The 27,398-nt window shown below is 43.1% G+C and overlaps 1 protein-coding gene across 4 annotated transcripts in view; it reads right to left on the bottom strand.

The window, feature by feature from the left end:
• The window catches only part of TBX4 (T-box transcription factor 4), a 71,972-nt gene extending 50,968 nt beyond the window's left edge, over window positions 1-21,004 (bottom strand). Inside the window, exon 1 of one of the 4 annotated variants that reach the window (XM_033172179.1) lies at window positions 20,987-21,004. Coding sequence is in view for 1 of the 4 variants with exons in the window: in XM_033172175.1 (XP_033028066.1) it covers window positions 15,011-15,088 (78 nt within the window). In the remaining 3 variants the exon portion in view is untranslated. Of the gene's footprint in view, window positions 1-6,244; window positions 6,313-10,055; window positions 10,315-15,010; window positions 15,248-20,986 lie in introns of those variants that run through there. The other 3 variants (XM_033172175.1, XM_033172177.1, XM_033172178.1) reach the window with 3 other exon arrangements.
• Between the last annotated feature and the right edge of the window lie 6,394 nt (window positions 21,005-27,398).

Genomic DNA, 27,398 nt, shown 5'->3' with positions numbered 1-27,398 from the left:
TTATGGTTCAGTTGAAGAAGGGTTTTGGATAGCTCAAAAGCTTGCTTGTTTTGTTCCAGGTTTGGTTTTGGTTTTTTTGCAGCACTTTAGTTGGTCCTCAAAATAAGATACTACCTGACTGTAACTTCTGGATTTTTCCTAACAGATGAGCATGCCTACTTCTGATTTTGTATGGTCACCAGGATTTAAGTCTAGCTCGACTGGAGCCAACCATTTTTAAGAGAGTTTCAAGTAGCTTGAGAGAAGTATTGCCGTCCATGGCTGGGGTTATTTTGTCCCATTGTTATCTCTGGGCAAATTGACTTTGGGAATGACAACAGATTTGCAAGACCTGCAAAAGCACCACGTACATGCAAAAGAGGTCCTCCTTTCACATCGCCCTTCAACTTTATACATATTCTCCTAATTTTGCCCTGCATTATAAAGAAATGACTGTTTTAAAATTCCCTTTCCCCCTGATTTCCAAGAGGGTACCCAAATTGTTCCTTGGCTTTGAAGGATATTTTTAAAAGCATCTCCCCCACCCCCAGTTGCCAGCGAACTGGGTCACAGACATAGAGGTCTTCTAAATTCAGAAATGATACACCTCTCCTGCATGATTTTTTTTTCTGTAGTGTTGGGGAATAAACAGCAAATACAAGGCTTTGAATCAACATATGAGGACAATATTGAAGTTAGGGGCAGCAGCAGAGAGGCAGGAAGGAAAGACTCCCCCCCCCCAAAAAAAACCACAGCTAGCCCAAAGACTACTTAAGCTGGGCTGCAGCTGTTCCCACTGAAAAGAGAGGAGGGGAGGGTCTCAAACTGGAGCCTGTTAGAAATTCTGTCTTAAGTATGCTGAATGCAACTAGATTCCTATGCATGCTTACTTAGGAGTAACAAAGCAGGGTGTGTTAGGACTGCAGTCTTAGAAAGTGAGTTTGAGCATCACTTTTCTCAGGTGTGCAACAGAATCCTCTGCGTGCTTACTTACAAGTCTTTTTTCTCACAGTTCAGACTTACTCCCCTTAGAGCCTGAGCCTATGAATGTTTACTCAAAAGTTAAGTCCAAAAGAGGCTGCAAATCTATGCACATTGATTTAGAAGTCCCATTGAATTCAGCAAAATTTTCAGTGATGCTGATTGAAACCTGTAAACTTGCAAGTCCCGTTGAACTCAGTGGCACTGTTAACATGCAATGGAGTCTTTAGGCTTCCAGGCTTACTTAGAAGTAAACTGCATTGAAATCAAAGGAATTTACTCCTAAGTAAATTTACTTTTTGAATGGCAAGAGACTGCCTGGTAGTTCTTATCTTTTTCTCTTGGCCATGAAAATATGTGATTATTTTCTGCCACTGGAAGATTTTATTTTGTTGGGAAAGGCTTCCCATAATGGATAAATATTAATATTGCAGGCAACCATCAGATCTCTTTACGGACGCCTTTTCCCATCTCAATCTGGCGATGGGAGACTTCATCCTTCCAAACCTAAACTCATTTTCCTTCAGGTTAAAGCTGCACAACTATGTACAAATTTCCTCGGAGGTCTCGTTGAACTTAAGGGCGGTTTACCTTAGAGTAAGCATGTGCAGGGTTGGTTTGCATTCCTCACATTCTATTTCCGAGCAAGTGGGTTTGAAGCCACTTACTCCTGATTCTACCCTGGGATCAATGGAACTCAGAATCCATGTGAAAAACTCCCTTAATTCCCCAACAGATGAAAATACCTCCTCAGGGGCTAGCCTTGTCCAGCTTTAAAGATCTTTAAAGAGTCCCACAAAGATACAGGCAATCCACAAATCTGACTTAATTCTAATTTTACATATTGTTCCTGCTATCTGTTGGGATACCAAGGCAACACGTTTGTGATAGATTTTTTTAAAAAAAAATCTTACAAGTGTATTCCTGTACCATGCTTACTTAGAAGCAAACCCAGTTAAACTCAGTGATACTTACATCTGAGTACAGTATAACATGCAAAAATCTAGCCCTATTAGTCAACCCCATTGGACAAGGTTTTTACCTTACACCTAAAGATATAGAAAGGCGTGCTCGTTCATAACATTACTTAAATTAGATTCAGCCTGGTCCTGAAAGGGGAAGGGGGGGCTGCAATATTGCTTCCCACCCCACCAACTCCTTATCTGGAGTCCATTTTAAAACTTTGGTAATAATACTAAAAACAGACGAAAAGATGTTCTGTGTAAACATCCTAACGGTGAGCCTTAGTTAAGATAAAAGGGCCTGCCTTCTCCTAACTCCGACAGTGACTGGGAAAAAAGCAATAAAGATAATACAGTGAGGGCAGGCAGACAGCTTTTCTCCCAAGTTTTACTAAGCAGATTAGAGGTGGGGACACCCAAAAATCTAACAATGAAATGTGCAATATAAAGTTAAGCCTGGAAAAAAGACCAGATCAATTTCACTCCCATGCTGAAATTTACAAACAAATGGATTGTTTCTATTCCCCAAGCACGCAAGCAGCACCATTAATGCAGATCTGATCCTGTGCAACTTTTACTTCAAATTAACTCCTGCTGGGTATAATATAAATAAATAAAACACACTCCACTTCCAGTATATTTAAGTGAGTTTGGAATCCTAACCCCATTTACCTGAAAGCAAGCCCCATTTGGATTCAAGGGGACTTGCATCTGAGTGGGCAATCTGCAATCCTTAGCCATGTCTACTCAGAAGCAAGTTCTATTGAATTCAGTGGGGCTTAATAGCCTCAGGGTCACAGTTTATTTATTACTGTTATTTAGTGTTGTTTTGATTTGATTTTAAGCATTCAGATCTCTTGCCTTTCTAACAAAAAATTCAAGGCTGCTTACAAGTCACCCTTATTATAAAACTGACCAAAGATGATGATAATAAGCTTGAGAGCTAGTGCTGATTAAGGATGCTTAGGCACTATTGACCACATACTGAAATGTGAGCTATGCAAAAGAAGAAGTACATTGTAAAAGGTGGAATAAAATGATTGCAATGTGGCTTGCTCCTAAGTAAGCTTACAACCGTGGTCCTCCTCAAAATGCAATCCTGGGCATGTTTTACTCAGAAGCAAATCCCATCATCTTCAGTGGAGCAGACTCCCTAGACAGTAGCATGCTAAAGGTACTTAGAAGCTTAGCCGACCCGATTCACACATGATGTACTATCAGTATGTTGAAATGTAACTAAACTTTACTACTAAAACTTGCATTGCAGTATCCTATGTGGAACTTAACTGTGCATAGATTTCAATGGGATTTGATTTTGCACCTCAACACAATTCCAATGGGACCTCTCCTTACATAAAACTATTAAATTAAGGTGGTAAATTCAGGGTTTAAAAGTCGCTGAAATGAATAGACTTGAAAGTTGGTGAAGTCCAGCGCTTTCAGTGGAATGTGACTTAGTTGGATACCACCCTTAGGACCCGATCAAGGTGTGTGTCAGACACCTTTCCAGGTTTGTTTTTATTTGTGGGGAGGAAATCCTGCTTTCCTTGAAGCAAAGCCCGTCCATTTCATTTGGGGGGCCTGCTTAGAATCCATTTTTTTAAAGGATTCCACTCACACCCCGGAGTAATCTTTGTTAATCCTAACACACCAAGACTGCACACTTTCCTGGGAGCAGCTCCCATGCCTGGGAGTAAGCCTCTGAACACGGGAGGTTTTACTTATGAGTAAACAACCACGGGATTTTATTTGCTTGGAAGTCACTTTGAGCTCTCAACAGGACTTCCTTCAGGGCTCTAAAATCTTCTTAAGAGTTAACCTGGGACGATGCATAGCGCACGGAGGATTCTATTTGCTTGCGACTTTATCCTTTGCACGGAGGCTTGAATCGCATATCTAAAATCTTTTGTTATCTTACGTGCCAATCCCTTGGTCCGTTTTACCTTAAACTAAGCCTTACCGAATTAAGAGAGATTTACGTATTTCAGAATAAACTTGAATAGGGCCCTGCAGATTCCAGGACGGAATCCTACGCACGTTTACCTCTGAATAAATCCCTTTGATCTAAACGGGGATTACTTCTGAGTAGGCATGCATAGGAATGCACAACACGTCCTCTCCGCTGCCCCCCCACAAAAAGTAACCTCGGATTTCAATCTGATCCACAATTTCCTGCAAATCCCATTGAGTTCAACGGGGATCAAGTCCGAGTAAGTATGCACAAAGGCTGCGTCACTTGGGTCTTTATTTAAAAGCTCTTTATTTAAGAGAGTCTAGACGGTTTTACCGATTATAATTTAAATGCGCTAGCCATGTCTTCCTTTCAAGACGTTGCCCTGGTCGTGAGAAGGTAAATTCACCAGCTTACAGCAGCAATAAGTCAGTTAAATTGAAATCAAGGTGACTCTTACTTTCAAGTAAATGTACCCCTTTGGGTTGGGGGGGCTGTCACGTGTCGGTCATGGGGGTACAATCTAGAAGCTACCTAAAGTGTCTGATGGGCCACTGATTCACGCCTCCTGTGTAAACGCAAGACACCAAAGCCCTGTTGATTTTAGAGCAATTTATTCCAGAGTAAATAAGGAAGATCCCCCTTTTGAAAACACGTTATTGAACGCCTTTCATGTCGCGCTCTCGCTCCCTGTCGTTCTCACGGCCACAAAATCTGCTGTGTTTCCCCACAAATTTAAATCACAAAACAAAACCCCACCAATTTAAATCACATGCAAATATAAACGGGGGGGGGGCGTATCCTCTGGAGTAAACTCGAGCGAGCGTCCTTCTGGGTAAAACACGCTTTAAGGTGGCTTGTGTGTTTGTTTGGATCATTCAAGAGTGTGAAGTTCTTAAACAAAACCTCGGGTAGAGGGTTGCCCCATATTTAGCAGTCGGCGGGACTTAGTCTGAGTAAACATGCCTGCTATGATCAGGCAGCGTAATCCGATGCTCTGCCTGTTTATTTCGGAAGTAACTGCGCATAGGGATTGCAGCCTGAATTGAGAGTTAGTTAAAAAGCAATGCAACTGTTTAATTGAGCTATAATTCAAAAAACACACACAGAGAGAGAGAGAGAGGGAGTTTAGTAAGCATTCCCGAGTCTTTGGGATGTGGGGGAGACACAAAACTAAGCACTCGGAATAAACAAACTAAGCGAGTGTAACTGACCAGGGTGATTGTACTGGTAGGAGTTGACAGCAATTTAAAATCGCTCTAAAAATCCACTGAATAAGGCGACCGCCGACGCCCAGCCTCTGTTCGCACGTTGCCTCGCAGTTGTGTTTTCTACCGAACACGACCAAATTTGGGTTCTAGTCCTGACCCAGCCATTTCCTCGCAGCGATATTTCTGCAGGATCCAAGGGAGCTCGATGGGGTTGTTTGGACTATTTCTCCCAGACGCCCAATCTAGAAGGACTGCAGCGCGGCTCTCCCTCCCTAGCGACGAGCCCTTTCGCCTTTGCCCCCCAGTGAAATAAATCCCACTTTTGCCTGTCACATGCCCTTGTGTCGTTTTCTGGCGTTACAACTTCACCCTCACCTCAATCTTCTGTCTTTTTCTAAAACCCCATTTCTCCTTCCAAATTTACAAATATTGAACAAAGTCAGCTACGCACCCCCCACCCCCAGTTTCAACAGTTTTAAGAGGCGGTATCCTGCAACACAAAGGCATGGAAATTTAAAATAATAATCGATTTTGTTGTTTATGCCCCCAAATCCCTCCTTTACGTTTTACGCACCATTTACTTGTAAAGAAGCCTCATTTGAACACAGCAATGAATGTTGGAATCAACATCCATAAGATTGTGTGGCATGTCAAATTGCAGGTAAACTTGCAGCCTCGTTTTTTAAGGGAGGAGAGGGAGTTTGTTTACTTAATTGTATGCACCTGAATTTTGGAAACGAAAAAGTCTCGCTGCCTGAGATCTACTTGACACAACAGAGCAGCTGTAAAGCGAATGAGGCCTAGTCAGAAACTAGGCTGCATTTGCCTCGCGTGCAGCGACCTGCGTTGGCTCCGGAAACTGTAAAACGCCTCCTGGACGCTGAGGGCGCTACAATAATCATCTCACTACAATATTCACGTGCTCTTAAGAGGGACGCAAAAGTACCTATAGTAAGTATATATAGCCTACCGGTACATTAGGAGGCGGCAGCGAAAACTTCTGGGCGCTATGAACAGGAGGCACTGATGCGCTCATGGAAACTTCCAGGAATGAATGAGCCTTAAATGGGATCGTTCCTCCTCCTCACACACACTTCCCCCCCCCATACAATATCCCTTGCAATCCTACCCGCTACTTCCCTGGGTCTATTGGGACTTACTTCCAGGTCAAGTTGCCCAGGACGGCGCTGCAAACGGAAGCCTTCCTTGCATGCCTACTCCCAGTGTTACAGTCACCGGAATCAATGGCGCTCGTTTCCAAGTAGGCCTATCGCCCTCCATGGGGAAGGCGCGTCTAGGAGCGCGCCTATCTGCCGCTGAGGATATAGCATTTCACGTCCGCGGAAACCAGGGTGGGGGTGGGTGGGTCAGGCGGATGCTTTACTCCCAAGTAAGCCTGCTTGGGATCCGAGAATGAGGCCTCCTGGATGTCTAGCTTGTCCAAAGCGCCTTGGGCTTAAAAAGGGGCGCTCTGGTGACGTCTGAGCGGCGCGATCACCTGCATGTTTAAAAACACACACGCACTTTCCTTTTTGTTTTCTTTTTCTTAAGGGAATGGTCTTAAGGGAATGGAACCATTTATCTACACACCATCCTGAACTTTTTTTTAAAGCCAGTTTTTAAAAAACGGCGGCACAGCGGAAGAGGGTAAACTTCCCTTTGCCCAACCCCCACTTTTAAAAAGTAGGTGCGTTAGAGTTTTATATAATGCATACCCTGACATTTACATAAACAGGGAGTATTCTGGCTTTATTTGTTTGTTTAAAAAAAAACAAACAGATTTAGCCAAGCAATTTTAAGAGTTTATTTCGAGAGGAAAACTAACATGCTGCTCAAACGGCACCCGGAGAGGTCGCTTTTATTGGGATACTTGCAATGCAACCCTACGAAGGTCTACTCGGAAATAAGCCCTGTTGAGTTCAGTGGGATTTAATCTCAGTCATGAGCGTGCATATAGAGGCACAGCTATAACTACAAATCTGCTTTTCTGGGAGTAGGCCCCACTGACGCCAGTAGAACTTACTTCTGAGTTGACATGAGTGGGGTCGCTCTGTTAAGCTGCAACCCAACACGCACTTAGCCTGGAAGAAACTCAGTCCAGCTCTGCTGAGCCGTGCATATTTCTAAACCCACATACCTACCAGGGACATTTAGGTAGGATGTAAGGTTCCCTTATTTTAAAGGATGTTCTATAAGGTGCTGAGGTGTGTGACACTTGTAGTTAAAATACACTGCTCATATTTTTTAAAAAAAACAAAAACACACAGGAAGAAGATTTGTGGGTGGGTGTGTCTCATCATCGTTATTTTAAAAGAAAATGTTCAACTTGGTTCCTCATACCTGGTGAAGGCTACCTAGAATTAGGAAGCGATTTGTTGTTAAAGTAATTGGTGGGAGAGGAAGAAAGTATCATTCCACCCCAAAACGTATGCCTGTTTAATTTTCAAATAAGTTACATATTTCATGCAAGTTTGGGACCAAAGACCGGAGTGAAAGAAACATTCCGCCTTAACTGTGTAACGCGCGAGGCACATTTATTTACGGGCGAATGCCGGAGATTTATGTCTTCTAAATAACTTACTCCAGAATAAGTTCACGTAGTGTGGTTGGCTTCAGAAATCCGACTCATAAAACAAATGCCAGCTGGCCACCATTGACTTGGCCAGATTCCTCTAGGCCTCAGTTTCCCCGACTGTAACATAGCGGTGGCCTTGCTCTCTCACACACAAGCTGCTTCAAGTGCAAAACGTGGCCAGGGAAAATTGTCATCCTTGATTTTAAGAACAGTACCGTTTTATATTATTGCAGCTAATCATCCTATGAGGGCAACAAAAACAATGCATTTGTGTTGCTACTGTTAATATTATCAAGTTAGATCTTGACTGAATTAATGATCAAGTTGGATGGGGAACCGGTTGGTTGGTTGGCAAGAACCCGTCTGTCTCTGGACACAATGGAGGAGCGTGGCTTTGGAGGCGAAGTCAAACCGTTGGAGAGTTACAGCCACAACATAAATGGCCTACCCATTTATTTATTTTTTAAATAAGGGTCTATATTTCCACTTAGTGCCACCACTTGCAGGATCAATCCCCCCCCCACCCGGAATATTAGAAATCTAAGGTGAGTTCCCCAATTGTACTTGGAGCGCTGCCAGTTTCTTTTAAGTTGATTTTTACTGTAGGCTCTGCAGCAATCAATGGGTCTAAACTTTCCAAGTTTAAAGCGTAGTTTAATAACGGAGGCTGGCGCATCTCTCCCCCCCCCCCAACACACACACACTCTTTTAAATTCCCGGGGAAACTTCTACCTACGTCGTCTTCCCCTTCCTTCCTTCCTATTTACTACTCCTGTACTATAGACCTGGCCCACATTGGTTCAAAAAGACTTCTCAAACAAGCGCTCTCCAAAGCGTGGACACTTTTGTTTACATCCAGTTTCCCCAACTCCACCCCGCCGCCCCGAAGGTGTAACGCGGGTTCAGATGAGTTGTCTGAAGTTCAAATGCGAGGGCAAGGAAGGAACACCGTTTCTACGCAGGCGCCACTCCCCAGAACTTTTATTTATTAGTGGCATTAATGTTTAAGGTGTTATTCTTTCGAATCCACCTCCGTTGGGAGTCTGTGACGTTGCCGAAGTAAAGGCAGAGATGTTGGCAAACGCGCATTCGCCATAGAAGTATAGAGGGAGTTACAGAGTCTTGAAGGATTAAAAAAAAAAAACACGCCCCTAATTTCCGACTACTATGTTGGCAAATCGATCTGGTCGTCTTTTTTGTCTTTTTTTTTTTTAAAGAACCGTTTTCAAAATACTTTCTCTTTCTGCTTCTAAATGGGTTTTTATTCCCATCTCCCAATATCTCCATCTACTGCAGAAAGGTGCAGCTCTTGTAACTCTTTTTGATTAGAATGTGCCTCCTTAGGGGGAAAAAGGCCTTTCAAAATGATAATTAGCTTTTTCGAAATGTGACATATAGCAACACTAGCTCTGTACTTTTTGTTTTCTGTTACACAAAGCTGTGCGATCTAATTATCAAATGAATGAGTGCTGTGAATCCTGCTAGTCAGGAAGTCGTATTGAACTCAAGGGGCCTTACTTTTTTGCAAAGATGCTTAAAGATTACGCTCTGCAAATCATCAACTCAAAAGGCCCAGAAGGTCAGGTAAAAATAAATAAATCATCAGATTAAAGTGAGAGTATCTAAAGTGTGATAGGAAAAAAAATACTTTGAAAAATAAAACTTTCTTACACTGGATCTTTAAAAATAATTATTAGGGAGTGTGTGGTTTTGGCAAATCCATTACAAATTCTAGATAGCAGCTTTTTTCAGAATGTTCGACCTAGAATGCTGTAATACCCACTTATATGTGTATTTTTAAGAAAATCATTCCTGCCCTCCATTTTCTTTTCCATCAGAATCTTGCACCAAAGATTCCTGCTCCCTCCCCAAACCTTGGCGATTCCTCTCCTTACCTAGAAATAACAGCAGTTGAAACGCATTCGCCATCACATAGGCCCCCCCCCCTGTGATTAGTTTGGGGATGGATGATGGAGGAGGGAAGAGATGAAGCATTCCATGTTTTTAGGGGACAGATATACATACATAAGCTCAACACAAATTGGAGGGGACACGCGTGCACGCACATATAAGAAAGGAGAGGTTGGCTGAAGCGCAACCCAACAACTGCACATAATGTTGATCTGGACACAACCTGGCAGGTCTCCCCTCCCTCTTTTTCTACTGGTGGTGGTGAATTCATTCCTGTAGTTTCTAGCTTGGTCCTTCCTCTTCTCCCTCCACCCCCCCCCCCGTGCCTGGCAAAAAGCTGGCGAGGTGGCAAACACTTCCTTTGGTCTGCTCCCTCCCTCTCCATCCACCACCCCTTTTTAACCTAGCTGGGGGTCTTTACTTTGCGATGTGTGCGTGAGTTGCGGCGCGGGGGGGGGGGTTGGAGAGAGAAACTCTTGACTCACAGTAATCGCTCGAGGCTTGAAGCTGCTGGAACGAGAAGTCTGGCGAAGTTTCGCTGCTGTTGCTTCATCAAAAGCATCCAAGATGGATCAGCATCCTTGTTAAAAAGGGGGAGGGGGAATCACCCTTCCTTTCCCAAATCCTTCGAAGAAGAAGAAAAAAACTCGCACAAACATACAAAATAACCACCACCAAATGATAATTTAAAAAGAGTCCAGTTCTGGTTCTAGATCCTTAAAAAATGAATCTGCTTTTTAATTTTTTTTCCGACAAAAAAAAAGAACACTCAGAGAGAGGGGATCCCAAATGGAGAGAGATGGTTCCTTCTAAGCTGGTCTATTCCCATAGATCTCGTTTTGTACCTTTAAGATCTCCTCTTAAAATGTTCCATTAAATAAAAGAGAGAGAGAGAGAGAGAGAGAGAGAGAGAGAGAGAGAGAGAGAGAGAGAGAAGAGGGGAAGAGAGAGCGCCAGTTTGGAGTCTTGACTGCCCACCCTTCTCGCCTTCCCTCCCTCCCTCTCCTCTGCTGACGTTGCTGCTGTCAGTCTTCTGGAGTTCCAACTAGTTTCTTACTTAGGATCTTCCAAACAACCGAGGCCCCCTTCTCCTTCTATTCCCCATAAGCACCACACTCTCCCTCAACCTGCAGTCCCCTTTCCCAAGACAGGCCCTGCCTCCTCACCCCCTTTCTCCCCCCTTTTTGCTCAGAGTACCATGGAGCCAAGCTGGGACAGCACCATCTCGTCCCTCCACCCTGAACTCCCTTCTCAATGTTTGGATGCTGCTTTAGGAAAGGGAGGGGGGGTCAGAGAGGCACATCATGGTTTAAATTATAGTACATCTGGAGAGCACAGTCAGGCAAATAACATGCTCAGGGCATCAGCTAATAATACTGGCTGAACGGCTAAAGAGATAGCAGGCCTTTGGCTTTTGAGAATAAAAGCCCACATCTACAGTATATCAAGGGGCCAGATATCTGGGGTAGGGGTGGGGGTGGGGGTGGGGAACAGGCAGTGCACACCCAGCCTCAAGAAAGGAGCCCCAAAGCACACGCAAGAGAGAAGGGATGTAGTTCAGTAGTAGAGCATCTGCTTTGCATGCAGAAGATCCCAGGTCCAACCCCAACATCTCCAGAAAGGGCTGAAAAAGATTCCCTGCCTGAAACATTGGAGAGGTGCTGCCAGTCAGTGTAGACAACACTGGGGCCAATGGTCTGACTTGAGATTATCTTTCTGTGTCCCCAGGGCTCTCCAGCACTCATGTTGCAACAAACAAGGAGGCCTGTGCCTTTAAAACAGCAGTACAGCAGACCAGCTATCCAACAGGTGCTGCTTCTCCTTCCTGCTGCAGAGTGTCTGTCTGTGGCGTGCAGCATTTAAAGATTCTGAAACCACCAAGAACTGGCTGCACCACACTAAATGCCCATGTACAGGGTCCTGTTTTTCTAACAGCTGCCGGCCAGTTGTCTTTGGGAAGCTCACAAGTCAGGCGTGAAAACAGGGCCCCACTCCAGCCCCAGAGATAGACTGCCTTTAAACCTGGAAGTTCAGTTCAGCTTTCACAATTCTCTACCCCCATTCATTAATCTGCCTAATCCAAAATTTGAAAACTGTCCCCTTGGTTTGTGGCCACCTCCGCAGCTTGTGGGTGTGAATCCCATCCATTAATTATTATGAGTTGAGTGAACAAATACACCCCTGTTTGTCAATCTTGAACTATCTGCTAATTATTTCCACTGGGTGAGCCCTATGGGAGAGAGAAGGAATGAAAAAAGTTTGCCTGTTTGTCTTACAAGACAGTGCATAATTAAATTTTATACAATTCTATCCTGATCTCCTCCCAGTAGTTGTCTTGTCACCAAGAGGCTCCAGCTTCTCATCTTCTGTCTTCAGAAAGATGTTCCAACCTGGGTCATGTAACTTGCCCCTTTTCTGTATGTTTCTCAGGTCTGTGGTTTGTTCCATTTGTATACTGCCTTTCTGCCAAGGCATCCAATTTTAATAATGGAGATAAAATTTACTGTGACAGAGTACTTTCTGGCTGGGCTGGAAGCTGATGGCACAAGCACACCCTGACCTGGGCTATCTTGCTTCTGCCTTCCCCTGAGTCACACAGATCTCTACGGCATCATACTCATAACCTGTTTGTGAATTTGAAAAAGTGGCACCTTTCCCCCCAAAGAGCCCATAAGCTGTCTGTTTGTTAATTAAGCACAATGATTTACCTGCCCTTCATCAAACAACTCTAAAGCGGATTACAATATTACAAGAAGCCAGCAAAAGTGAGTGCATGTAAAATAGAATTAAAAATTCCAACATAAAAACTCCATCAGTTACGGCAATGCACTAGCATCCTGCAGCATCTGGGACAAACAGACTGGTTTTAACAGGGCACTGGAATGTCAACAATGCTGGCATCCACTGTATTTCCAGAGGGGAGTGCATTCCACTCTCAGGGTGCCATGAAGATGAAACCCACATCCTATGTCACCGCCCAACATATATCCCCTAGTGATGGGGCAATGAGAAAGACCTCCTCTCCAAATCTAAGGGCCTGGGCAAGCTGATACAGTACACAACATAAAAGAGCCCTGCTGGATCAGACCAGAACCTCTTCTAGGCCAGCATCCTGTTCTCACAGTTGGCAACCAAATGCTTCTGGGAAACCAAAAAGCAGAACAGCACACATATGTATGCACAACCCTCAGAATGCAACATGTTTTGCATTGGGCGAGCAGCGGCCAGCCTCAACGCCTCCATCCACATAACAGGGATAATCACAACCTGCATGAAAAGGCTAAAACGTCTTATTACAACCTTTTACAAAGCTGGGCCCTTACAGCTCCTGTTAGGGGACAGATAACTGTTCATTCCCATTTTACAGGTTGGAGGACTGAGGTCTAGAGAGAGGGATTTGCCCAGGGCCACACAATGGTGTCTGCAGCAGAGTGGGACTTAATTGACTTCCCCAAGGCACCATCTCCACTTTCCTTAGCCACTGGAGCACATTGGGTAATGTGAAGATGAATATGCTATACAAAGGTTTGGGAATGATTTGCACATTTACAGAGTACTTTTAGAAAAATAATTAATATAATATAGATATTTGGGTGCATTGAACTATGAGAAATGACTCACCGTATCAGACCAAAGGTCTGTCTGGTCCTGTATTCCACCCCCAAAATGGCCACCCCTCCCTCAGCTAAAATTTAGAGGTACACTGCCTCCAGGGTTCAATTTAGATATCATAGTCTAATAGCTATGGATAGACACACTCATCTGGGAGTAACTCCCATTGAATTCCATGGGATTTATTTCTGCATAGGATGGCTCTGTAATCCTTATTATTCTATATTTAAAAAGCCATTTGTGGCCTTCACAACATCATGTTGGTGGGTTCCATAATTAGGTGTTGGAAGAAACACAGAAAAAGACCAACTCTCTTCTGGTCCAAAACCCATCCATCACAATCACTCAATTGAGTGGGCAAACAAAACCACATAGAAAGCATAAAAAATAAAAATAAAAATTGAAGTGTCAGCTACCAAACAGCAAATGACCCTGAAATCAGTGAAGTTAAGCACTGCATAGCCTGAATTAAATGCAATTATACTATGATCAGTCTGAGGGGGCTTAACTTCATCAAGTTTAGAACACCCACATGCCAATTTCTAGCTGAAATTTTATTTGTATTCAGAAGGACATAGATTCTAGAAAGTTTGCAACTCAACTAAATGAAACAAAAACCTAGTAAATTTTATATTTCACACACACACACACACACACACAGGAACATGAGAAGTGTCCTCATTGCGAGTTGGCCCATTGGTCCATCTAGCTCAATACTGTTGACACCAACTGGCAACAGCTCTCAAGGATTTCAGACAGGGAGTCTCTCTCTCTCTCTCTCTCTCTCTCTATCTATCTATCTATCTATCTATCTCCTTACCTGGATATGCTTGGGATTGAACCTGGGAGGTTCTCTGGCCAGAGCTGAGGCCTTCTGCCACACACTTGGGACTTGCAGCACCATCATATATTTATATGCCATGGCATTGGAGGACTAAAGGCCACAATACAGCCATCCAGGTATCTGACAGACCAAATTCATCCAGCTCCTAAGAGGTCCTCAGCCAAGAGTGGATTTCCGCTACCTTGCTTAGGAAACTCCTAAGAATAATAATCCTTAAAAATTATGGCAATTTATGTTAAGAGTCTAGGGACAGGGGGCTGTCTTCATCATCAGCATTACTGATGGTGATTTTTAAAGTTATTGTTACGGCCCCTCTTTCTTACCTGCACCAAATCCATTCTCACAAGCCCACCTTTTCCATGAACCCTTTGGTACAGCCTTCTAATCCCCAATGCCCTCCTGTAATGGAGCCTGTTACCAGAATTAAGTATGTGCAACTGAAATAAATCATATGGGGTTCCCCCTGTTTATGCCCCCCCCCCCAAAGTCTTTCTTCTGTGGACAAATTTTAGGTTGTAAGCTCTTTGGGGAAAGGGACCTTCATGCTCCTGTATTCTGCAAAGATTTACACCCTTACAGTATAAGAATCAAGAACAGCAGCACTAACAATTGTCTGACTATCCACCACTTCCTAACTCCTGCCTTGAATCCAGTACTGTACTGGTGATACTCACGAGCAGACCCGTTGAAAATCAATGGATATGACAAACATAGGCTCATTCACTTCAATGAGTCTACTCCAAGTAGGTCTCGGCTATAACGCCCTGCCTCCAAGATTGTGCTGCCTGAAGACTTAGAGCGCCCCCACCCAAAAAAAAAGCCTTTGGGCAGGGAGAAAGGTGTCCTCACTTCCCCCCACATACCCGGTCGCGAAAATATCCAACAAACAATAGAATTCCTGAAGCAGAGCTCTGTAGGACTCAAAAAGCTTGCATCTCTCTAAACGGACAGAAGTGGTTTCAGACATACAGACAGACCATTTACCAGTTTTGCAGCTCCGAAAACAATCTTCTGCAGCTCTCCTCGCTTCAGGGCAGAGGAGGGGAGAGGAGCTTCTCCCATCACGTTTTCGGGCTGCAATCCAATCCACGTTTACCTGGGAGTAAGCCTCCCTAAACTCACTGGCGTTTATTTCCGAGTAGCCATGCATGGCACAGACCTGATCTGTTAAAAACTCAAGTCCCAGACGAAGTTTCAGCGTGGCCCCTTCTGAGGGGAAGAGGAAGAAAGGGGGGGGAGCTTTTCGCTATTTTTTTTCTGCCACCCCCCTCCCCGCTTTTGGGGGCAATCTCTACATCTATCTTTTAGGTGGAGTTCAAAGCGACAGAGCACTTAAAGAGTCAACGTCTTATTCCCCTCCCGGCCAAGGTACAGGGCGGGGTGGGTGGGGGTAAGAACCTCACCTCACCTTCCTCAGAACTATATTTGGTATTTTAAAACACTCACCGGAGCGAGATGCGATCATTTAGTTTTAAACTGATTTGATTAATTTGGGGAAATCGATTAGGCTTGGGAGGAAGGAAAAAGGATATTCGGGGAACCAATTTAGCATTTGGAGAAGAGGGGGGATGAATAAGTCAAATATTGTTGGGCCCAGACTGTTCAAGCAAGGAAACAAAGCAGAAAGGGGACTTGAAGAAGAAAATCGAAGTCCCTGTGGCATTTAAAATGCCTCAAAAACAAACAAACGAAAGCCATTTCATTTTAAGACAAATCGAACTTACATTTGATGGCATTTTACTTTCCTGGGGGAGGAGAATTTTGTGGCGTTAAAGGCTGAAATATTAAAGACACGCGGGCAAACACATCCATTATATATATATATAATGCACACACACACACATCAGTTAGTCCGGTGGATTAAAAACAAATATACATCTATGCTATTAATATTCCCACCATGTTCCAAAATAGCATGTTTACCTGGAAAATAAGCGCTACTTACTCATACGTGGGACTCACTTCGAAGTAAAAAAGGGAGCTGGCTCGTTTTCTTAGCGCAAATGAAAACTGATCCATTAGCTGTTCTGAAAAATGTGCTATTTATGATATATATGGCGGCCAAAACTGTACAGTTACAAATATTATTGACTGGGACTTTTGATTTGCTTCCTCCGAGGGAACTTGTAATTTCATATTTTTTTTAGGTGGGGGAATCAGGGCCATCGTCACTCCCCCTAACTGTCCATGAACCCTATAGCAATGTACAGTAGTCTTTTTTGGGGGGGGTGTTGAAAATTGAAAGAGCCCCCGATTGAATGAAGGAGGGGAGAAAAACACGTTTGCAGGGGAGGTTACGCCTCCCCACTATAGCGGGTGTGATTGGGGTGGGTGGGTCAGGAACCGATTCATTTTGGGGTTTAGGAAGGGTGGATTTGGAGGGTGCGGGGAGGGAATTGCAGCGGTCTGAAGAAATAGCGATGTGGAGATTTGATGGCTGGGAGGGCAAAACTTGCAAAAAGTTAATTATATATTTCCTGCACCAAAACAACAGTCTGGAGTTTGCTTTTCTCTCTCTTTTCTCCACTCCGCAGAAAAGAGGATGGTTAGGATCCCAAACCTAATTACTCCGCAGCGATTCCTTTTCTTTCGAATGGGGATTAACACCGGATTAAATAAACGGAGTAAATATATCACATGTATATTGTACATTCATGCAACCTCCCTACCTGCAAAAAGCAAATGTCTAGAGCAGTGTCAGTTTTAATGGGGTATGGAAGAGGAAGATGGGGGTAAAGAGGCCGAGCCTTCATAAACACCCCCCAAATTACTGCGGGAGAGGGAGAGAGAAGGCTGCCTCGCTCGTCTCCACTACCTCAGTTCTGCTGGGATGAAAGGAGTCAAAGAAATTGACCCCCAAGGAAAGATTTTTTTTGTACATATACTATACATTACGCACACATACATAAATATGAGAGAACACAAAATTGATAGGATCCACAAGTACGAAAACACAGCTGAAGGTGAACAATTGGCGCGGTTTCCTCGGTACCGATATCAGAACACAATGGAGAGTATTCAGTCGGTGCCAAATGGTGCGTTTCCTCCCCCCACCCCCGGCTCCGCTAAAAAATAAAACCCCCAACATTTCAGCCTGTAATAAACAAACGATTTTGAAAAGCCTGCGAAATGTCACCGGCCGGTGGACTGCGCCAGCGCTTGGGACACAGAAGCCTGGAATCCTACCTACAACTTACCTAAGAGTAAGCCCCCGTTGAACACAGTGGGGCTTACTTCCAAGTAAACAGGGTTCACATGGCAGGGTCGTCGACCTTCTCTGGCCAAGCTTTGCTTCGAGTGAAACGGGCTCAGAGAATCGTGGGGTTACCTCGGGTTAGGGACAAATTCTTGTGTGAACTCCTTATCCTCTGAAAGGCCCAAATTATATAATCTTACAGAATCCGAGTTCTTTTTCAATGTGTCATTTAGTGCAAACCATAAGCGCGTTTATTCGGAAGTTTAAAATGCAGTCCTCGATGTGTTTACTTTGGTGGCTGGTCCATTGAACACAGCGGCACAGCCTAGGGCTTTGAATTCCATTGGATTTACCGGTAGCTACTCCCAAGCTAAGTGTGCAGAAGATTGCAGCTTTATTCCACACACATACATACACACGCAAGCACACAGATCTAAATATGTTTAAATTTCAAAAATTAAAAAACGAGCATTTTGCTCTATAAAAAGGGTTTTCTACATTTAACATATATATATTTGTTTAAAATATCCTGGTGCTAAAATATCCTATATTAAAACATCCAGAGAAATAGACAAAAATCCACAATCATGCAAAATCCACAATCATGCAAATGTCCTTCTGAGAACCATCCGGAATATCAGAAAAATAATCAGCAAACTGTTGGTTTTATTCAGAAATTAAGATCCTCCCTACGAAACTTTGTAGTAGTTTTCTGTTTTGAACCCCTTGTTTTTAAAAATACATAAAAAATTAAAATAACCAAACGAGACGCAAACAGATGCTCTCAAGCGACTTACTTTAGGAAACAAGTCACTTCGCTCTCCTAAAATGCCTACGTGGCATTAAACATGGAACGGGATTGACTCCGGAGTGAACTCAGCGGCTCCAGCACATTCAACCCGCTCCGAAGCATGTTTACTCAGAAGTAACCTCCACTGGTTTCAATGGGGCTCCTTTCCCAGTAAAGAGAGATTAGAATCCCATCCTGGTCCTTGGACATTTCTGGCCGACCTTAATGGCAGTTTCATATGCATACATGTATACATACATATAAAAACGCGTCATGTTTCCCCCGAAGTAAACCCCTCAGAGTTCAAGAGGATATACTACTCCTATGGAAGTGTGAATAGGATGGCAGCCCGGGAATTATTTACTCGGAATAAAGCCCAACTATGGTGTCAGCCTGTGGGCACAAACAGATCTCGTGCATAAAAGCGCCCCAAAAGCGAGGTTGGACGCCTGGAGGAATCAAGACCTTGTAGGCCCCAACTGTGTAACAGGGCCGGGGAATGTATCTAGTTTTACATATCCACGTTGAACGAGGAATTAAGTTCCCATGAGCTCCAATAGGGCGCCCTCCTTTGTGAATTATGGCCCACTTCCACTGCAACCCTAACAACAACACCCATTATTTTCTCAAACTGCGCCCATCGAGTTCAACGCACCAAGGAGGAGTGTTTTAAGGCTGCAACTTAAAAGTGACTTTGGAATCTCTGGGAAGAAAACCTGCGGAGTTGCACTCAACGTTTCAGTCCTGCTCAGAGAAAGAACCATTGCCATTCATGGACATGACTAACTGATTTCAATAGATGCTCTCGGAGTACAATCTAGTTGGATACAAACCATAGCTTTGATTTTTTAAAAAATAAATAAATAAACATGCTCGCACAGACTGATTAGTCGTCATTAATTCGGATTTATGCGTTTAATTTCAAAGCTTGCTTTAACTTAAAAAAAAATCCAACTAAAGTAGGCTGTTCCCCCCCCCTTCCTTTACTTTCCAGGTCCTCTTTTTAGGCTTTCTTGCAGAAAATGGAGAGAAATTAGAACGGGAGAGATGGCTGGGAATCAACGAGCCAATCGCTTCTACTGTCTGCTGCCTCTGAATCTAGAAAGTAATATAGCCGCAACTTCCGTTGGGATGGGTGTCGTTGGCTTCCGAAGGAGGCATTTAAGACTCCTGCAATATCCCCGTCCATCCTATAATCTGCAGTCCGAGATTGTACTTGGAAGTAAACTCCTCCTTGCCAGTGAGCTTTTACTCTTCCAGACAAGCATCCATAGCTGGCAGCCTCGTGGTTGTAACCAGCTAAAATCTACTCAGAGTAGATCCACTGAATTGGAAGATATTAGTCATCATGCCCATTCATTTCAAAGGATCTTCTCTGAGCATGACTGACGTTGGATAGAACTTGCGATCCCCCGCCTAAAAAATACCGGTGTGAAGGCAGCTAAATCAGGAGAGATCTATTAATTTTCTTTCCCTCCCCTCTAACTATATCGATAATTTCGCGAGTTTAGATTATTATCTAGGATGAGAATTGGATTCTGGAAATTTACCATATTATAGAGATCAATCAACCCTTTTACTTTGCACGATTAAGGGCACCGCCAACCTTCCAAAATGAAAAAGAAAGAAACAACATTTGTCAAGGCGCAATTCTGAGCGTCCTGACTAGGGCAAGGAATTCTATGGAGCCCATTGGTATTTTACTTCTGAGTAGAGATGTATAGGATCGCTCTGCGGGCATGAATGTCAAGGGCAAGGGATTAGGAGTGAAATCCCATGCATGTTTACTCAGAAGTCCTATTTAATTCAATGGGACTAGGGAGTGTATTGATTTAGGAACTAAACCCCATCGAACGCAATCATATATAATATATTGGAGGAAAGCAAACACGCAAAGAAATGGAGAAAAGAGGATAGGGAAGTGGGGAGGACAGAAAGAAAAATAGCAAAGAAACAACTCCACAAAATAGGGAAGGGGGGGGGAGAGTGAAGAAAATCTGATAATAAAAAGTAGAGTTTAAAACTGTTAACAGCACCTGAGAGTGAACTATTGAAAGATACTTTAAAAAACTCTCCTCCTTAGCCACTTCAGAAGAATAATAAAAATAATTAAAATGCAATACATGGTCTCTGTAGCATAGAATATGATTTTTTTAGAAGCGGGTGTGGCGGCGGGTAGGGGGACAGAATTACAGTCTAAGATTTTAAATGCCTGACCTCTTCAGCTAAATCCACATGATTAGTTTTCAAAGCTTAACCCCCGCCAACTTTGTATTGTATCCATATGGATAATGGGAACCCTCCAGAGAACATTTACACGTGTGCAAAGGCACGTGTGGATACTTGTCTAGTGAGGCGTGCAAAAGTAAGATGTTGGGATAAACGTCCGCGAGTACAATCCCACCCGCAAAATCTGAATTTTGCCACCGACATTAATAGGTTGTTGTGTATTGCAGCCTGTCCGTAGGTGCTAGTATACCAGTGAGAAGTCACAGATATATATGAGTTGCCAAAAGAAATATATTTCAGCGCGATCCTAACATTTTCGGGAAACCCCTAGGACTTAAAGTGTGCATAGGATTGCAGCATTATCTAGCGCCCTCCAACAGGCTACATCTGGGCTATCCCATTTTAATTTATTCATACACAGGTCTACTCATGCGCCACTGAGTTAAATGGGATTTCCTCCAAGGTAAATTGCATAGATAGGATTGCAAGCTAGAAGTGACATTAAAGAGGTTTGTGGTGCCGAGATATTAGAACCAATTGTATTCCGATTGCAATTAAAAAAACAATAATAATAATAATTAAACACGCATTTATCTGCAATCCTAGAGACACACCCGGGTAATTCAGCGGGGCTTGCTTTTGAGTAGACCTATACTGTATATAATGCACTGTTATTCACTTTTATTTGCAATATTATATATACACACATTTACTGCATAACATAACAAGGGGAGAATTATCTTACCTCAGCTTGTTTTAACTCGACTCCAAAGACTGCCTTTCCTTCCCACCCCCCAAAAAATAAGTTTTGGGAGAATTTTTTTTTTACAAGGACTCTTGTTTTCCGTGGACCTTCCAAGAAAGACAATGGCATTTACGAAACAAACAACCCAAAACACTACTGGCTCTTTATGGGACAAGATTATCCCCCTCTTAAAAAAAAAATTAAAGACTTCTGTCCCCCCCTTTTTTCTATCCTTGAAAGTGAATTTAAACCCCCTAAACTCACTCCCACCGTCACGTGGTGCTGAAATTGGGAACAGAAGCAGATTTGGAAGGCGGGGGAGGGGGGGAAAGTAAACTGGGGTCAGCCTTTTAATGAACCATTTTCCCCCAGACCTTAAATATATTTATGTATATAATCCGGAGCTGTCTAGAAGTTTGATACTGAAGGAGAAGGCGGGAGCAAGGGAAGAGAAGGCTTTTGTGGCGGTGGGAAAAAAAGCAACCCAGAGCAAACCTCCTATTTAAAAAAGGTGGGTTGTTGTTACCTGTTGCTTATATCAGAGGAGCAGAGGGAAGAAAAACAGGTGCTGCGTGCGATTATTTGGCTCTGAAATGTAACATTCTCCCCCCCTTTCCTTGAACAGGGGCAACTTTTATCGTGAGGAAAGAGCCAAACGCGTGTTCTAAATGTAATAACCCTTTTGCTTGTGTTTTGTTTGTTTCTTTGTTTAGGGGCGACCCAAACAAAAGGCGGTGGAGAAGCTGCCCAGAGCTTGACTTAGGAGAAAGTTCTTTTACTTAGTTGGGAGGCTTACTTCTGAGTAGACGTGCTTAGGATGACGGTGTTACCCTGCCAACTTAAGCCCTCACTGGGCACACCGTGGGGCTTCTTCCTCTTGAGAAACTGGTCCCTGCATAGGGAGTGAATGGCTAGGCTGGATTTCTGGAGAGCTTGTGGCGACCTTCCCCTTTTCTTTTTAAAGGAGTTTGGTCTCATGTCATCGAATGATGTCATTAAATATTTGGATGATCAGCCTGAACTTTTCCAGGTTAGATTTTTAGATGCTTGTGCGTGGGTTTTGTTGTTGTTTTTAATTAACCCCCCCCCCTCACTACATTTTAAAAACTGAAGCCATATACAGGTAATTAATTATCCATTTCTTGAGAACACCGTGGTGAAGTCAAGACACGATCTAGGCTAGGGAGGTAAGGTCCCCCTCCCGCCCCCAAAAATTCTCTGCCTGATTTTGTGAACGCAAAGATAACCCCTTTCGTTTGTTTGTTTGTTTGTTTGTTTGTTTGTCTGTTTGTCTGCGCCCCCCACTTTGTCCAAATCGACTTCCAATTTTGCCTTGCGCTTTTTCTCTTCCGCCCCTCTACCTCTGGCAAACTCCCCCCCCCCCCAATTTAAAGATCTGGTGTTTTTCAACACGATCTTTTAAACACTTTGAACTGAATTTCTTTCTCTTTTTAAATTCTAAAGATCATGGATTTATGTAGAGCGACCAAAGCCCCGAGGCGCTTACAATGCAAACCATCGGGACGCATTAAACTGTAATACTGAGAGACTTGCGTAGGGAGTGGGGGGGGCGGTGCTGTTTTTAAACAATCCTGGTGTTCCTTGGTGAGTCTTCTCTCAGCCGATTTGCGTTCAAGGAAGCGCTCGGGGAACGTTTATTATTAGACAGTCAAGCTATAAACACCATCCCATTTTTATTTATTTTTTATTAAAAAATTGCTGCTAAAGGGTTTCTTGCTTCGTTTCAGCGTTCATTTTTTTTAGCATAACATGAGAACTGCAAGTGAATAAAAGGCGAAGGATTGGCACAAAATAGCTAGTGGAGTTGTCAAAGCCGGACTGCCATCACACCCTGGGGGCTATTCAGTCCCCGACGCGCGTGTGTCTCGCTGTGATTGGCCCGTGGCGACGCACAGATACTCTGCACACGCTCGAGGCACTCTTCTTATTGCCTGGCATATATGCCCCGCATCAAATTAAACTCTGGCAACGAATCCACTTCACATATGACACCCCAACAAGCGGCGGCGGTGGTTTGAACTAGGGAGGGGTCGCCTATTTTTTAAAAAAATGCTTCGATGCAGCCCAGTAACCCCAAACACAGTGACCTTCTCTTCGTACTTACTTCCAAGGAAGGGGTTCAGATCCTGCTGTTGGAATGTAGCATTTACCGTAACTGCCTAAATCCATGCCTGCTTACAAAGCAATATGATGCTTGCTCTGAGTAATCTTATGAGTGGACTCCATCATTCAGTAGGAGGATTTACTTCCATGCAAAGTAACCTGGGAGCAAGTCCCATGGCACGTACTTCTGTGTAGACATGAGTAGCCTTGCTCACTTGTCCCATGGAGCTTACTGTTGAGTGAGTCCTGCTGAAGAGTGAGCTAGTAAAATAGGCACAGAATCCCTGGAAAGAGCATGAAATAAACTCACTGCGGAAAGCTGGTTGTGGGGCTAAAAAAAGTGGGAGGTGACCTATGCAGAATAAGAGGCCCATATTACACAATTACACAGGAGGAAGGCCCCACTGGGGCCTACTGGTCTTGCCCCAGTAAGCAGAGTTAAAAGTGTGCAGGTTTGCTTCAATTTAACCCACTGCAAATTTCATTTTAATTTAAATTCAGTCTGCCTAAGGCTGCATCAAGCTGCAATGGAAAAAAACAACAACCTGTGCTTATAAGGGGAAATATAGCCAGTTTCCTAGAGGCACAGAATTCTTCTTCAAAATGTGACCTTTTTAAGAAGCTATATTCTCCTTCCATAAATGGTCAAAATTTAGGAAAGGGGCACTTAGTCTACATATCCCCGAAGATCTGGAAATGCCCTCTATGTCCTCTTCTCCACTGCTCCCCCCCCCCCGAAAGATTCCCCAAAGGTACCCTACACACTCTTTTTGAGGTGTGTGGATCTGTGTAACTTTTCCAGATCTCACACCTTTAGGAGCCAAGTAAACCAGCTTTTTCCTGCAGACCCAAAATCTTAGTAATGGGAGCAGTCCAGTCCGGAAACAAGGAATGACCGGACAAAGTTAAGGTGAAACAATTAATTAAATTTCTAGTGATTTATTTCCACAAACATCTGAAAAGGATTTATCACTATTATTTGTTTTGAGTGGCCAACAGGAGAGAAAGAGAAAGAGAAGCTTTCAACTAAGAGCTGGGTAGCCTGTTTGCCAAAATGTTTGGGGGTGGAGAGTTTTAAAAAAGAAATAGCAAGCAACCAAAATGAGTCCTCCCCTCTCTTCCTTGAGAGAAAGGTCTTGGACAGAATAGGGGAACAAAATTGTTTATGGGAAGTGGGGGACACCAATGTAAAAATGTCTGTTCTTGCCTTTCCCATTCATAAGTTGCAAAACTTTGCCATCCATATAAATGGCCTTTTCAAACCCTTTTTGGGATGGGGGGATTTGCATGAACTAGTTGAAGTACACTTAAATCTCAGAAATTTCCCATTGAAATGCAACATTAAAAAGTGGCTGGGTTTGGTTGAGTTGCACACTTAAACATTCTACCCCACTCTCACTTTTCTCCCTTAATAGCTGAACAGTTTGTCTTTCTAGGGAGAGGTATTATTCATTAGGTCATTATTTTCCTTTGCCATTTCTTTAAATGGAAATTTTTACTGGGCAAACATCTTACAGAGGCCAAGGAATGGGAGACCATTTTGATGCAATCCAAAAAGACTGTTCTTGCCAGTAATCTCTGCATGTTTACTCAAAAGCAAGCCCCACTAAGTTTAATGAAGCTTTCTCCTTTGTAAAGTGTGTTCAAGATTTCAACCCAATCCAATGCATATTTGCTGGGGAGTAAACCCTTGCTTTGTTCAGTGGAATGTATGACCAAGTAACTTACAGGCTGACCATATGTTTACTCAGAAGTAAAATTTAGCAGATTCAATATTGATTTACTATCAAGTAAGTTTGCATAGACAGGACTGTAGATATGCAATCTGATCTGCCTGGATGTTTACTCTGAATTAAGCTGCACTGTATTCAGTAGGGCTTACTTCCAAGTAAATGTGCAGCCTTACAGCAAGATCCTAATCTTTACTCAGAAGCACCATTGGATTATATCTGGCTAAATTCTACTCAGCGTAGACTCACTGAAAGTAATGAACCCATGTCAGTTATGCCTATTCACTTCTGTGGGTTTGCTCAGAACAGAGCTAACATTGGATACAACCCACTCTCTCCCCCTCCCTAATAATTGTGTTTAGAATTGCTGTCTTAGACATCCCATTGCTTTTTGTTTGTAAACTTACATTTTAGTTAACTCCTAAAACATAACATTCAATGTACAAAACAAAGCATCCAGCCATTTTCATCTGTTCTGACAAGACCTTCAATCCTGGAACTCTACTAATAAAGTTTAATAATTTTACCATTGAATTAATAACTTGGCTCAGATTTCTTTAACCCAAATATAGGAAGGATAGGATTTTCCCATCCATCTTGGGGTTTGTTTGTTTGTTTGTTTGTTGTTTAGCACAAAGCAAAACAATAAGGTACTCATTTTGTGATTATTTAAAAGACCAAATTAAGGAGTTTCAAAAAACAAAAAACAACAACAGTTTTTAAAATTCTGAATCTGCCCATCCCCCTTGCCATTGACAGTCACAAAAGATATACAATCATATTGGAGCAATTAACATCGCTTAGCCTTCGGAGAGCAATACCAGTCCTTTGAACATGGCCTGCTGTACACCCGTTTTTGTAAGGTATACATTTGAGCTTTATATAATAAATCTCCAAGAGAGGAGCTGGCATGCATGTGCATTTCCTCCTCAAAAGAGGAACTGGCTCAGTTCCCCACACTTCCAGCCACCAACTATGAATTCAGATGTACTTATTCAATCGAAATGCCCTGCAACACTTTCTGACTGCGTTTTAAGACCCAGCTTTTGTGAGAGTTTGGTGAAACAGAAGAAGAGTAACGGGAGCAATGTTTTCACATTGGATTTAGAGCAGAGGTAAATAACCTGTAGCCCTTCCAGATGTTGCCGGACTGCATCTCCCATCATCCATGGCCATTGGCCACAGGAGCTGGGGCTGATGGGAGTTGGAGTCTAATAACGACTGGAGGGCCACAGGTTTCCCTAGCCAGGCTGCCCTACCAGAGACTATGCATCAGGACTCAAGACATGCATGAGATAGATTCACAGTGCCATCGCCAGAAGAAAATTATTATTCATTGGACAGGCAGCAAGGCATCTTTACCGTAAAGTAAAACCCACTTTGTTCAATAGGCTTTTCTCAAGTAAAAGTTCACAGGATTGCAGCCTTAAATGCTTAGCTTGTGGTTTGGATTCTGCCCTTAACCTTTTGTAACAACACAATTAAGGGGCTTGAAGGATCAGACCAAAGGTCGGCTAGAGAAGCCCACAAGAAAGGCATCTAGAATCTCTCTCATTTGTCCTCTGTGTCTATTCCTAAGAGGTGTACTGGCTTAGAGTGTGGAGGTTCCCTTAAGCTATCATGGCTACTAGTAGACCCCCGTTTTCCTCCATTAAATTTGTTTGATCCATTTATCCAATACAGTGTCCAAAGCCATGTGTTGTTGTGGCTATGAGTTCCACAAAACTGAATGAAGCACTTCTCTTTGTCACTTCCAAAGGACATCAGAAGAGCCCTGCTGGATCAATCAAAGGCCCATCTGGTCCATTTAACTGGATGTCCTTGAGTTCTAGTATTATATGAGAGGAAGAAAAAATTTATCTCTATCTACTTTCTCTACACCATGGAGACTCTTGAAGCTATGGCCAATCAGCTTGGGTGACCCACTAGTTCAGGCACAGGCAACTTGGCCCTCCAGATGTTTTGGGGCTACAATTCCCATCATCCCTAACCACTGGTCTTGTTAGCTAGGGATGATGGGAGCTGGAGTCCCAAAACATCTGGAGGGCAGAGTTTGCCTATGCCTGCACTAGTTCTTCTTAGACTCCCCAAATTTATATATCTTCCTCTCTCTCCATCCCATCTATATACTTTTATAAACAATTATCTTAGTTGTATTCCAGCCCCCCAAAACCTCAGCTATGATTTTTGTGCAGTCAACTTTCCCCTGTTGGAGCAGCAGCACTTTTAGTATTTTACTTTAAAATAAAATAAAGCAGTCTTAAAAGGTTCTCTCTGCTTTAATGTATTTTTTTAAAAAGAAACAATGTCTATAATGTAAACAGAGAAAGTGAGTGTTTGTACCAAAAACTGTCAGAACACACTGCTTTGAACTTCTCTTCAGATTCCTTGGGAAGGATGGAAGAGGCAGTGGGAAAATTAAATAATGAATTACACATACTGGGCTCTAATGACACATTTTTAAAAAGCCAACAATGGTCAGCATAGTAAACTTGGACGAAGTTAAAGTTCTCATCTCCTATCCTCTTTTCCTTTAATAGCCAGAGTTGCAGGCATGT

Source organism: Lacerta agilis, chromosome 15 (genome assembly GCF_009819535.1).
Source record: "Lacerta agilis isolate rLacAgi1 chromosome 15, rLacAgi1.pri, whole genome shotgun sequence".
Classification (NCBI taxonomy): Eukaryota; Metazoa; Chordata; class Lepidosauria; order Squamata; family Lacertidae; genus Lacerta; species Lacerta agilis.
Note: the sequence above shows the minus strand (reverse complement) of the source record. Positions and strands in the feature narration are given on the sequence as shown.